The 13,837-nt window shown below is 41.4% G+C and overlaps 1 protein-coding gene across 1 annotated transcript in view; it reads right to left on the bottom strand.

Annotated features, from left to right (window-relative positions):
• The window catches only part of sdk2b (sidekick cell adhesion molecule 2b), a 656,366-nt gene that overhangs the window by 47,066 nt on the left and 595,463 nt on the right, over nt 1–13,837 (bottom strand). The window contains exon 43 of the mRNA XM_055654146.1: nt 9,385–9,523. Within this exon, the coding sequence (XP_055510121.1) occupies nt 9,385–9,523 (139 nt within the window). The remainder of the gene's footprint in view (nt 1–9,384; nt 9,524–13,837) is intronic.

Here is a 13,837-nt window from a genome sequence, read left to right as displayed (position 1 = left end):
ATCGTATTGCCCCAGGGATGGGCAAGGGAGAGCTCTGTAAGCGTCCTTGATGTTGGTGTACACTTTATCCAGTGTGTTTGAGCCCCTGGAAGGGCACTGCACATGCTGGTAGAATTTGCGGAGTGTGGCTCGTAGGTCGACCTGGTTAAAGTCCCCTGCAACAATGAAGGCACCGTCGGGGTGAGCATCCTGCTGCTTACTGATGGCCGAGTGCAGCTGTGCTAGTGCTAGGTTAGCATTAGCCTGTGGTGGGATGTATATGGCCATGATGATAACCACAGTAAACTCCCGAGGCAGGTAAAACGGCCTACATTTAAGCAGTAGGTATTCCAGGTCTGGGGAACAGTAGCTCTCTATTGCAGTGTGGTTGGTATACCAGTCATTGTTGATGTAGATGCAGAGCCCGCCACCCTTGCTCTTACCAGAGTCCTTTGTTCTATCAGCACGATGCAGTGACCGGTTGGTTAGGTCCACAGCCCCATCGGGAACCAGCGCGCTGAGCCAGGTCTCTGTGAAGGTCAGCACACAGCAGTCTTTCAGGGGAGTTGGGTGTTGATCCAGAGCCTTACCTCATCCAGCTTGTTGGTGAGTGACCGGACATTCGCCAGAATGTCTTATTATGTTGTGCGCCCTGTCGTACGCTGACGTAGGTTGTCCTGCGGGTGACGCCCGGTGACGCAAGGTCATGACCTCGGCTAATTCATTTTGCGACAGCCTGCGTCATCATAGGTCATCATGCGTCAACCTGTCCTCAGATGTCGTAGACAGTGACGCAGCCTGTCGTATCTTGCCGTAGCGTGTCGAGGAGTGGACGTATGTTGACTTCGGCTGTTGCTGTTTGACGTCTGTGCGGTCGCAGGATGTCGTAGGCGCTGTCGTATGCTGTCGCTGTTGAGGTCCTGGAAATTGTGAAGTCGGCTGATGCAGATTGTCGCAGCTTGACGTCAACTGTTTCGTAGATAGTTGTACAACTTGACCGTTTTCCGGCGGCTGCTAGCATCAGTCACTGACGCCCACAGTCGTCGAAAAAAATCGCGAGTGGGACAGGCCCTTACATCACTTCTCTTCTATCTTATACCTGTGACCTTCAGTCCTTAATGCTTCTGCCAAAGGGTAAAATCTTCCACTGCACACACTCTGTCCAACTCCACATCATTTATATATACTTCTATCAAATTCGCTTCTTTAAAGGCAACCGTTATTTTGCCTGTCAACATTTGTTTCCAATTTACCGGGCCAGATCCACTCTTACTCGATTGGAACTGGCCTTCCACTAATAAATTATTTTTTCTTTGAATTGTTCCTCCATTTTTATCTCACTGGTGTTCCTTCCTTAGTTTCCCCCATTTCCCCAGGCTTGGGATATTCACCCTGTTTCTCTGCTGAGGCTCCTAATCTGAAGGTATTCATCTTTCTCGGTTTTCTTTTACAAATACCAGACTGCTGCCAAGAGACTGCATCAGAACGCCATGCTTCACTCAAGACATTTTAGCTTCTCTTATCTGAGACCAGCACAAAGCATTTCTCACCAAAATATCTTAATTACAGCATGGGGAAATTGCTTATCACAACATTTTGTAAATAAACATAATTGTGCAGTATAATGTTCTGGAAAATCTGTCAGTCCCTATTCACTTTTGGCTCCTTGCTAATTAATAACATACACAAAATACTGCAGATGCTATAAATCTAAAATAATCAACTATGGGAGCTGCAGAGGTAATATTTTTGGCCGATGGAACAGTATTCCTATGTTACAACTTGACGAGATTGTGGGACATCATGACGTCTGACTCTTGTGTCGAACACGAACAAATAGGACTAGCTTAGATGTGGTATCTTGGTCGGCATAGACGAGTTGGGCTGAAGGGCCTGTTTCTGTGCTGTATGACGACACACCATGAGCATGTAATTCATTCAATGCAAAGTGGTTTCAGATGTAATGTATAAGTGTAGGTTTTTTCCTCCCCTTTATTTTTTCTCTGTGACTACTGCCTGACCTGGTGAATGTTTGCAGCGATTTCAGATTCAGATTCAATTTTCAGATTCAATTTAATTGTCATTGTCAGTGTACAGTACAGAGACAACGAAATGCATTTTCTAGATTTATCCCCTGCTTCTGCAAGTGACCTTCAACATTACTTCGCATTTGAATGTTAATCTGTGGCAGACGAAACAATTCTTATCGCACTGTCCAAAGTTTAATTTAACAACATACATCCTCCTGCTCAAATGCAAATAATATTTTGTGGTCGGGTTTTGTCAAATGATTTTGGAAATGTAATACATTCTAAATTTAGGATCCAAGTTAGTGAATTAATTAATCAGGGCAAAGGTGGTAGTGTTGCAGAATAACTTATCATTTTTACATAAACAATTTCTCACTGCTGTAACAAAGGCAACCCAAGCTGAGCTGTGGCTTTTTGGATACCGGCCAAATTCCAGAAACTTGGCTCAAGTCAGACACTTTCTTATGAAGGGAGTGAATCCGTCCTATGGACTGTGCTGGAAGAGGGGCTGAGGACAGAGGAAATTATTGATCTGAAGCGTTCACTTACTTTCTCCTTCACCACAGATAGTGCCTGAGTATTTCCAGTGTTTCCTGGTTTTATTTCAGACATCCACCTCCCCTAGTACTCTGTATTTATTTTAAAACATCAGGGAGCTTTCTGTGGATTGAGGATGACTGCAGCTACACTGGGCCAGACCGTGCTGGTGTCCAACTGACAGTTCCGTGGAGAACAGCCAGCTCTCTGCCACGTGTGTCACTGGGTCAGGACATCTGCACCTGTGCAGTGCAGCACAGGAGTGCACTAGAGGCAACATGTAATCTCAGGAATCACCATTAAACCTCAGGGCATTCGCCAGAGGCCAGCTACACTCTCACCTGGCTACCAATATTTATCTGGTGCAGCCCCACTCATTTCAAGTGGATTGTTGAACTGTATTGAAAAAGGAAGTTTTGCCGTGTCTTTTCTTTATTTTATTTTCCATTATTAGAGTCGTACAGCACGGAAACAGGCCCTTTGGTCCAGCTTGCCCACACCAACCAAGATGCTCCATCTATACTAGTCCCCATTTGGCCCATATCCCTCTGAACCTTCCCTAAGCAGGTCCCTGTCCAATTGTCTTCTAATTAATGTTTTAGTTAAATAATAGGAGCTTAAGAGATTTCAAATTAATTAATTATTTAATTTAAATGTAAAAAATATATATTGAAGTCAATTTAAATGATCCAAGATAAGGACAGCACAGTGGTGCCATGGTAGAGTTGCTGCCTTACAGCTCCAGAGACCTGGGTTCAATCCTGACTGTGGGTACCTTTTGTACAGAGTTTGCACATTCATGCACAGGGTTCAATCCTGACGTCGGGGTGTTCTCCAGATACTCTGGCTTCCTCCGACATTCCAAAGATTTACAGATTTGTAGGTTAATTGGCTTCTGTAAATTGTCCCTAGTGTGTAGGATAGAACTAGTTTTCAGCTGATTGTTGGTCGGTGCAGACTCAGTGGGCCAATGGGCCTGTTTCCATGCTGTATCTCTCAGCTTAAACGAAACTAATATCCCAAAGCAAGAGGGTAACCAGGAAGAAGGTAAGACCACTCAAGAATAAATAAGGGAATTTGTGCTTGGAGTCAGAGGATGTAGGTGAGGTCCTAAAGGAATAGTTTGGATCGGTATTCACCAAGGAGAAGGACATGGAGGACAGTGAGATCAGTGTGGGGGAATACTAATATGATTGGGCATTTTGAGGTCAAGAAGGAGGTGGTATTGGTTCTCTGGAAGAGCATTAAATTGGATAAATCCTCAGGGCCTGATGGGATTTATCTCAAATTATTGAGTGAGGTGATTGCTGGGGCTTGACAAAGATCTTTGTATCCTCATAGGCGAGCACCCAGAGGACTGGAGAGTAGTCTATGTTGTTCCTTTGTTTAAGAAGGGGAATAGGACAATCCAGGAAATTATATACCCAGGAGTTTCACATTAGTAGTCCAGAAACTACAGGAGAGGATTCTTAGGGATAAGATTTACTCGCATTTAGAAGAGAATGGGCAAATTTGAGACAATCACCATGGGTCTGTGCAGGTAATTTTGTGCTTGAGTCTCTGGGCAGAGGGTTGAACCTACCATTTCTCTGACTGGGAAGAGATAGACTTCTAACAACTGAATCACAACTGATGGTTGTTCTAAGGTTGCTAATATTTCCAGCTATTGCAGGAGGTTCGTGATACTGAAATATCCAGAAACATGCAAGAAACCTAATGAAAATAGGAAGGATAGTTCATGGGGAGTGTAACTGAACACAGGAAATAGGAGCAGGAAGAGAATGGACAATATGATGCTACCCTGATTTTGCCTTCAATTCCCCTTTCCTGCCAATTCCCATAACCCTCTATTTACACAGCCTGCAAAAATCTCTCCAACATTGTATATTAAATATCCTTGAAGCAACTATCTTTTGAGCTATGTGGGAATGAAATCTATTTCAATTAGATCATATCACATTCTTCCACATACTAGAGTTTGAGGCTAATCTACTTAATCTCTCTGTAAAGTGGCCTACTCAAATCATGAATCAATGTAGTAAACATTCACTACAACCCCTTCCAGGCATATCCTTCTTTCAATGAGATCAAAACTGAGCACATTCACAGAAGCCCTGTGCAGATATAGCTGAGATTCCTTATTTTCTTCTAATTCCCCCCAATATTGCATGTGCCTTGTTAATAGCCTGCTGCATTTGATTATAGGCACAAGCAATGGCAGATGCTGGTTTACAGAAAAAGACGCTAATGCTGGAATAATTCAGCAGGTCAGCCAACATCTCTGGAGAACATGGATAGGTGACATTTCAGTTTGGGGCCCTTCTTCAGATTGGAGAGGAGTCACGAACCGAAATGTCGCCTATCCATGTTCTTCAGAGATGCTGCCTGACCCGCCGAGTTAATCCAGCACTGTCACTTTCTTTAACTGCATTTGAGTGCTAACGCTTGTGTATGACCATACCCAGATCCCTCCAAACAACATTTAATAGTTCAACAGCATTTTATATAATACTCAGCTCTTCTGTCCTTCCTGTGTGGATAACTTCAGATATCTGCTTCAGATATAAACTACAATTTAGCTTTTCTCTCTTCCAAACTATCGGTATCTCTTTGCTGCCATTCTATGCACAAGGACGGCACAGTGGCACAGCGATAGAGTTGCTGCCTTGCAGCGCCAGTGACCCTGACTATGGGAGCCATCTGTATGGAGTTTGTACGTTCTCCTCCTGACCGAGTGAGTTTTTTCCGGATGCTCCGGTTTCTTCCCACATCCAAAGGCGTACAGGTTTGTAGGTTAATTGGCTTTGGTAAAATTGTAAATTGTTCCTAGTGTGTAGGATAGTGTTTGCGCGTATGGGGTGATTGCTGGTCGGCGCGGACTCAATGGGACGAAAGGCCTGTTTCCATGCTGTATCTCTAAAATCTAAAGTAGCATCTTACTGCCAATTTTGGACTCATCAGCAAACTTGGATACATCATACTCCATTCTTCTAAATATTCACACTGATTACAAAAACTGAGGCCATAATGTAGGTGCCTGAGGCATCTCTGAGACACAATTTGCTAACTTAAATGAGCCATTAAGTAGCATATATTCAGAAATACAATGCTGTTTGGAAATACAAATACCTTACCCCACACATGCTTCATCCTGAAAAGAACTCAAGCAAATTATGTGAACGCGTTTCCCTTTCATAAAATAAGGTTGCATGACAATTTATGAATTAGGAGCTGGAGTGGATCAGTCAGTGCCTTGAGCTGAATGCAAGTCAATGAAGTCCTGACTGATCTCATTGTACCCTGCCCACATCATTTACTTTTACCCAAAGAAAGCTTTCAGCTACTCACCACCCCTGCTAACAGTTAGCTCTGCCTCATTGTGAGCTGCTTTTCTAAGTACTCTGTTTATCACTAGGTTAACACTGCATTCCAGCATTTCCAAACCAACAAATAACAAGCTGAAGAAATTGTTCTATCTAACTTTCAATGCTAGGGGTAATTATGCTATCCCAGTAAAACATTGTCTGTCCATTCCCTCTACAGATGCTGCTTGACCTGCCAAGTTCCGCCGGCACTTTGTGTTTTCCTCAAAATTCCAGCATCGCAACAATCCAGTTCCTTTGAAATCCTAGGATGCAGGACTAAAGGTTTGAGTGCCCTCCCTAAGCATTCGTCAGTCACTTCTTCCGATGGAACTTTTTCTGCAGTGATTTGTTTTTTTAGGTATCTCATTTAGTTTTGCTGCCTGATTCCCTTTGATTTTTGAATGCAATTCATAGCAGTACACTATTGTGATGGTAGATATAAAATACCATAACATTTTGATAATTCAGCAAACTCGAGATGTTGATGGTGTTGGATGAGCAGATTTTTCAGACCATTGGATATTACTCTTAGTAATATCCCAATATAATTGGCATTTTTAAAACATTGCTTCACAGTGGACCAATTTCCCAATGAACAGGGTGAGTTTAAAGGGAGCACAGGAAACAGGTCCGGTGAGTAGAAAGGAGGTGTGGATAACAAGTTTAAAGTGAATGTGGGAAACAGCTCCCGCTGAGTCAGATGTCAAACCATCAATATTTTTCTCAATTGGATACTGGATCATCAGTCTCCGAATATATGCCACGTCACCTGTTGTTTCTCAATCTAATTTAGCTTACACGCCACTCATTGTAATGTAGACACAAGCAACTGCAGATACTTGTTTACAAAAAAAAGACACAAAGTGCTGGAGTAACGCATCAGATCAGGCTGAGCCAGACCCACTGAGTTACTTCAGCACTTTATGTATTGTTATGTTCCCAGCGATATGCTTGCCTTTATTTAGGTTTAAGACTCCAGGACTTGTCACTATCAAATTGAAGGCAAAATTCTGTCCAGTTACAAAACCTGCCTCCTACAGGATCCTATTTAGTACAATTACTAAATCAATCCTCCCCCATTACACTTGAACAGATCCCCTCCTATTTGGGCTTTAATATGTTGATCTTGAAGCTGTCTTGCCCCTTTCCATGAATATGTCATTCACAATGCAATTGCCAATTTGATTTGTCCAGTGGATGACGATGAAAGGCCCTCTCAAGCCATCCCACTATGTTTATAGCATTAGGTTTTTTGCATGCTTCTATTATTTCTCAATTGAACAGGCGGCAGCTATTATTCTCACATGCATTTTATACTCATGGCCAAACATAAGTTTATCCATATATAAACAGCTCCCGCTGGACTGAACTTGGATAGAGTTACAGAATGTAACAGGATTGTTTCCCAAACCATTCATGAACAAAATGAATCACAGTCTACCATTTTGTTTATTCTGTACCTTTTTATTCACCAAGAAATTATGAGCAGTGTACAGGCTTTTGTCATTAAAAGTGATGTGTTGTGCCACACAGTGATGTGTTGTGCCACACAGTGATGTGTTGTGCCATTCAAAAACAGCATCAGGATCTGAGATATTTCCTACCATCTACTTCAATCACCCTTTTCTTCAGCAAACTGCTGTAACCGACAGAGCAGGGGAAATTGCATCATGCCCTCTGTTATTCTCATACCAAGTGCCTTTCAAGACACTTCATGGAGGAACATTTGAAATTGGAGCCTCTGTCACTAATTTATGAGAGACAGCGTAAAAGTTATTTTGACCATGTTCCCGTCTCCTGAAAGCACAGACTCTAAGAAGCAATTCCACTTCAGACTACCTGTGAGTTCTGAACACTGAAATCTGTAACAACTTACAAAAATCCTTTCTCACATCAGTCAGAGTTAATGGGTGACAACCAAATCAATCGATTTTTCTCTCTGTAATCCAGGGCGTGGAAAAGACAATTATAGGATTACTATATTGCTTAAACTGAAATCTTCTAACGAGAATGAAAATGGAACTGGGGACATGTCTGATCTATCATGCAAACACTGTACACTGGATAAAGTCTCCTAATGAAGATGCAATCTACAAAAACAAAATTGAAGTTCATTCAATCACTGGCTGTACACGTACATATCATCTGAAAAGTCAATTAAAGAGCCATATCTGAAGTGGCTCGCCTAAGGATCATTTGCAGGAAATTGGAGTGTAAAATGGAAGCAGATAGCTGCTGGGCCAAACTGCCTGTTCACTGTAATGTTCCCAAAACTTCACGCCAGACCAAGCAGAAAGTCAGGCCAACTGGAATATTTTGTGCAATAAAATACTCCAGTAAGCAGGTTTATTTCAACCTCCTGTGGAAATTATTCCTGTTGATTCAGATCCAAGCATGTTACTATAAACAAGATCAGTCTTGTAGATAAACCACCATAAACAAGAACTGGAAGGCAAATGTACGTAATCACCTTATTTATTGGGGTTGCTACCTGCCTGCTTATTGGTCCAATGCTTTATAGTAATTAATATTTTGTGATGATTGTACAATAACTGGAGTGCTGCCATTGTGTCCAGATATGTAAAACCTTTCTTTTTGTTTGCATTTTCAGAGTGAATTGTGAAATTTGGGGATTGCATAGCCAATGACATTGATGAAAGTGACACTGTGTCACTTTGCTAAGAGTCATACAGCTGCCACTCCCCACTGCACAAAGCAAGGCAAGGCACAAGCCACCACAGCTGAGAATAAGACAACTAACTATTGCGGAAGGTTCTGGACATATAGCAAGTGTGGCTGGCTCCAAGGTTAATGCTGGGATCTAGTCTCAGATCTGAGACAGCAACACCATAACTAGAAAACTTAATGTGTATAACCTTCAAATAAATAGAATAATTGATTCAAAACTAAAATTAAACACAATATATAATGCAGTACAAATGTTAATCATTCATAAATAGCAAAGGAGCCCAGCAAAATAATATAACATAATCAAAAACACAATTTTACTTTCAAATTGGAAGCAATGTAACTTGGCAATGACTCCAAATAAATTAATACAAAAATTGGATACAAGTTTGTAATACAAATGAAAAGCTGCAATGAGAAGGTATAAGCATGACATGTTCATTCAATAACAGGCACAATTGCAGAAGGGTTTGGAAATCTTGTAACAGAGAGAGAGAAGCTGCAAAGAAAGAAGTGTGCTGCCTATTGCTGAGAGGTGAGCCCAGAGAGAGGTTGCTGCAATGTGCCTTAACGTGCAATGCTCTGAAAGACCCCCTGGAAGCAACATTTTCTGCCTCTACTTCCCAGCAGCCTCCCTCCCGGTTCGGTTCAGTTCAGCCTTGACAAATGTTGCCAATCCAAGTTTTATACCCATTCTTGAATCTTAACTTCTGACAACATCGAGAAGTTATATTCAGCAGGATATAATTAATACCAGTTTTTTTTGAAAACATGATTGTGGCTACCTGTTGTAGATACCATTCTTTCTACAGAAGGAATTCTTCACTGAAAGTCGCCTGTTGTTGAGCTCCAGCGCAGGGAAACGTCCATTGTCTAAGCTCAAGATTTCTTCGTGAGCCAGAGTGCCAGCTTTTGTGTTATTTCCTGCAATAAGAGAAAGGTAAAATATATTTCACTCCAGTTAAGCAGATCTTTGTTCCCTGCATGTGTAGTTAGCACTAACCACTACACTGCCACTTGGGGCACGGCTTCTGAAGGAGATCTCAGACATCAATTGTAAATTCAATATAATTTTAAAAGCTCCTCACATTTTTGCAAAATTATGAAAAATATTAATTTCACAAGCATATTGTCAGGGAATAAACTGTACTAAAACTATGAAGAAAATAGCTTTTACACCAAGTCAGCAGAGTGAAAATGTCAAGGCGGCACCGGCGATTATTTCGCTGACCACCTCTGCTCAGTCTGCCTAAACCTATCTGATCTCCCAGTTGCTAAACATTTAACTCCCCCATTCCCACACTGACCTTTCTGTCCTGGGCCTCCTCCATTGTTAGAGTGAGGCCCAGCGCAAATTGGAGGAACAGCACCTTAGGTAGCTTACACCCCAGCGGTATGAACATTGACTTCTCTCACTTCAAGTAACCCTCTCTCTCTCCATCCCTCTCCCTTCCCAGTTCTCTGACCAATCTTACTGTCTCCAACTACATTTTATCTGTGTTTGCTTTGTTGTTACCTTCTCCCGGCTAACATTGATTCATTCTACATTTTCCTTGTTCTCCATTCCCTTGGTCCTATTTTCACACCTTACACTTCTTTATCTATGTATTTCTCCCTCTCCCCTGACATCACAGATAAAGGGTCTCAACCCGATAAGTCACCCCTTCCTTCTCTCCAGAGATGCTGCCTGTCCCACTGAGTTACTCCAGCATTTTGTGTCTATTTTCGATTGAAACCAGCATCTGTAGTTCCTTCCTACACTCTTTGTATAATTATGTGCAAATACTGTGGAGAGTCAGATCAATAATCCTGATCAATTCTGTGGGCACTCACACAGTACACACTTTCACCATGTAAAATTCCAATACGCTGTCATTTGACGAATTAGAAATCCCTCTTCCCTAGTTAGATTAATTGACATCCTGTATCAGAACGTAGTCTCTGGTCTTACTCAGCTCCAGGTTTGAGGGGCACTTCACATAACTGTGAGAATATTCTATGACAAAGGGAATTGCTGCATTTATTTGAATCAATATAAGAACACACGGTGGACATTGCTGGTTCCAGTAGGTATATTGTACCCAATTAAAATATGAACAAAGCAACATTTGGCCATTGTTCAGTGTGATCCATTAAATGGATCTGAAACCACAACGTTCAGATTCAGACAAAAGTACAAAAACTATAAGGCAGAGGTACTCAAACAATGAAGAAAGATATTTGTTGTTAAAAGTCTGATCTTAATTAGAACTCACACTACAAAGAGCAGTATTAATTGAATCATAAAAAATACATTCCTTAGCTCCACAGTTTTGATAGGTTTTGGAAAATGACCCAGCCGAGAACAAATGAGCTCAAATTATGTAAACTATTCAATTAAATATTTCAGTTCAAAATCTCATCATTGCAGACACTACTATTGCTTATTCTGACTGGTTAAAAAGGTGGTACTGGTTTATTAGTATAATCTCTGGAGAACATAGATAGGTGGTCTTTTGTGTCTGAAAAGGGGTCCCAACCAGAAGCGTCACCTACCCATGTTCTCCAGAGATGCTGCCTGACTTGCAGAGTTACTCCAGCACTTTTGCGGATCGCATAGATTGTCCAGAGAGGTTGCAGATGTTTGAATCCTGTGCTAAAATAAAGTGCTGGAGGAACAGTGGGCCAAGTATCATCTGTGGAGGGAATAGGCAGATGTTTTGTGTCTCGACCCTTTCTCGCACTGATGGTGTAGAGGGTAAAAAGGGGAAGGGGGTCAAAAGATAGCAAGTGATTGGTGGATCCATCATCCGTGAGCCGCTGAGTGTCGCCAGCACTTTGTGCATACATGTATGATGCTCCTACCTGTTGCCAATGGGTCTCCCGGCCACCTAAAGACAGTGAGGAATAAGCATGATGTCTAGCCAGAAGCTGACAGGATGCTCATTTTAATGAGCCCCAATCCCATTCCTGCTTCCTGACAAAGGTTGAAATATTTTCTGTTCCCAATCATTATCTAGTGGTTTTTCTTTCTATAAACACAACAACAGAATGTGGTCAGACATGTAGACACGAGGATCTGTAGATTCTGGTTTACAAAAATAAGACACAAAGTGCTGGAGTAACTTAATGTGTTAGGCAGATTCTTTGGAGAACATGACAATTTGGGGTGGGACCCTTCTTCAGACTGGTTATGTGGGTGGGTGGGGGGGGGACAAAAGCTAGAAGAAAGGAGGGGCAGGACACTGTGTGGCAAGTAATGTGTGAAAACAGGCAGGGTGGGGGGTAGGGTTTTATAGGTAGATGGCTTCACAAGGGGGAGGGGGGAGGGGAAAGGAGGGGGTGTTGTTAGAAGTTGTCTAAAATCATAGAATTCAGTGTTCATACCATTGGGTTGTAAGGTACCTAAGTGGAATTTGAATGGCCAAGCGGTGAGAAATGTGCTCAGCTGCTGTACTCACTGGCACACTGCTTGCAAACATTCCCTCTCCAGCTGTACATAGGAAAGAAGCCAATGCTCATAGAATCATATTCCAGATCAGAGGAAAGATAGCTAAAATTTTGAAAAAGGGAAATTAAATTGTGTGAATAGGCAATGGCTGCCAGATATCCTTTGAAAATGAAACACAAAGGAAGCTTGGATAGATTGGAAGCCTCTGTTAGTACGCAACAGAATGGGAAATATTGATGCGTGACCTTCTGCTGAGAGATGAGGAACATGTGACTTCCCTCCGCATTATAAATAATCACAGGCACTTCCAGCAGTGAACTAATATTTATTTAAAACGCGCCTGGAGTTTTAAGCTCTATCTATTAAAAATATTTCACCCCAAAGGCTAAAAGTGATTCCTATTTTAAATTAATCAGACATATGCAACCAGACTTTTGAAATTCTGAATTGAGATTATTTAATTCATCAAAGATTAGTATAGCTAAATGAAGATATCCTAACATAATTCCAATTAGATACGACTAATTCTGCAGTTAAAATGGAGCCATGTGATTCTAGCACAGAGTGCATTATCAAAAATGGACCGCCAATGGGTTTTGAAGAAGGGCAATTGACCTGAATATTGACTGTTGTTCTTTCCGCAGATGCTGCCTGACCTGCTGAAGTTGAAGGCTTCTGATGTTTTCTGTTTTCTTTTGAATTTCCAGCACCAGCAAATGTTATTTTTATTAAATGAGTCCCTGTATTGGCTTACCCCTCATGATCTTATACACCTCAATATGGTCACCTCTCCAGCTTCCTACGCTCCAACAAAAAAAGCCTTACCATATCCAACCTCTCCCTGTAGCTCAAGCCAGCAAACCCAGGTAACATGCTGGTGAACCTCTTCTGCACCCTTTCCACTTTACTGATATTCTTCCTGTAGTTGGGTGACCAGAACTGCTGAGACCTTTTGTTCAAATATTTCTATGACTTCTTTGTTATGCAGCATCAATTTTTTGCAACTTTCTATTATTCAACCTGTGTAATGTTTGTGAGCAACAATTTTAGTGAAATTTACTAATTCTTCGTGGGTGTTTCATATTAAAAAGGAAAGAGCATATTTGACCTGCCAATGTTGACAATAAGTCATCTATCAGACAAAAGTCAATGAACTGAGGTTCATGAGAATGTAGCCACAACGTCTCCTGTGGTCTTTTCATTGCCAGTTTGGTAATTGATACAATCAACAGATTTGCCTTTTCCTGTGCTTGAATTTAATTACATATAATAATATTTTTCTTGCTTAGTTTACACGGTAAACATTTATTTCATTGGTTTATTCACTAAACTGAAATTAAATCCTGAATATTAAATATACAGCTACAAAGCACTAGTTACATTCTTAAGAAACCTTGAGAAAGTTGTGTTATTGCAGCTCACGTAATACAAACAGTGTTCCCTAATCCATCAATCTCTTTATACTGCATTATGGAAATGCACGTTATAGCAGAAACACTGTCATGTGAACATTTACACAACACTTCAGCAAGACTTGGCCACACATGACACCTGTGGACAACATGTATAATCTTAATCAGGCTGACATGAAACATTTTACAGATACCAGGGAAAGGACTCATTCTTATCTATCAGCAAACCAGTGTACCAAGTAGGGGATAGAATGTGAACATCCTTATAACTATAAAAACTCTGATCTTGTATGTGGATGTGTGTGTGTGTGTGTGTGTGTGTGTGTGTGTGTGTGTGTGTGTGTGTGTGTGTGTGTGTGTGTGTGTGTGTGTGTGTGTGTGTGTGTGTGTGTGTGT

This window comes from Leucoraja erinacea, chromosome 23 (genome assembly GCF_028641065.1).
Source record: "Leucoraja erinacea ecotype New England chromosome 23, Leri_hhj_1, whole genome shotgun sequence".
NCBI classification, from domain to species: domain Eukaryota; kingdom Metazoa; phylum Chordata; class Chondrichthyes; order Rajiformes; family Rajidae; genus Leucoraja; species Leucoraja erinaceus.
This window is presented reverse-complemented; position numbering and strand designations above follow the sequence as displayed.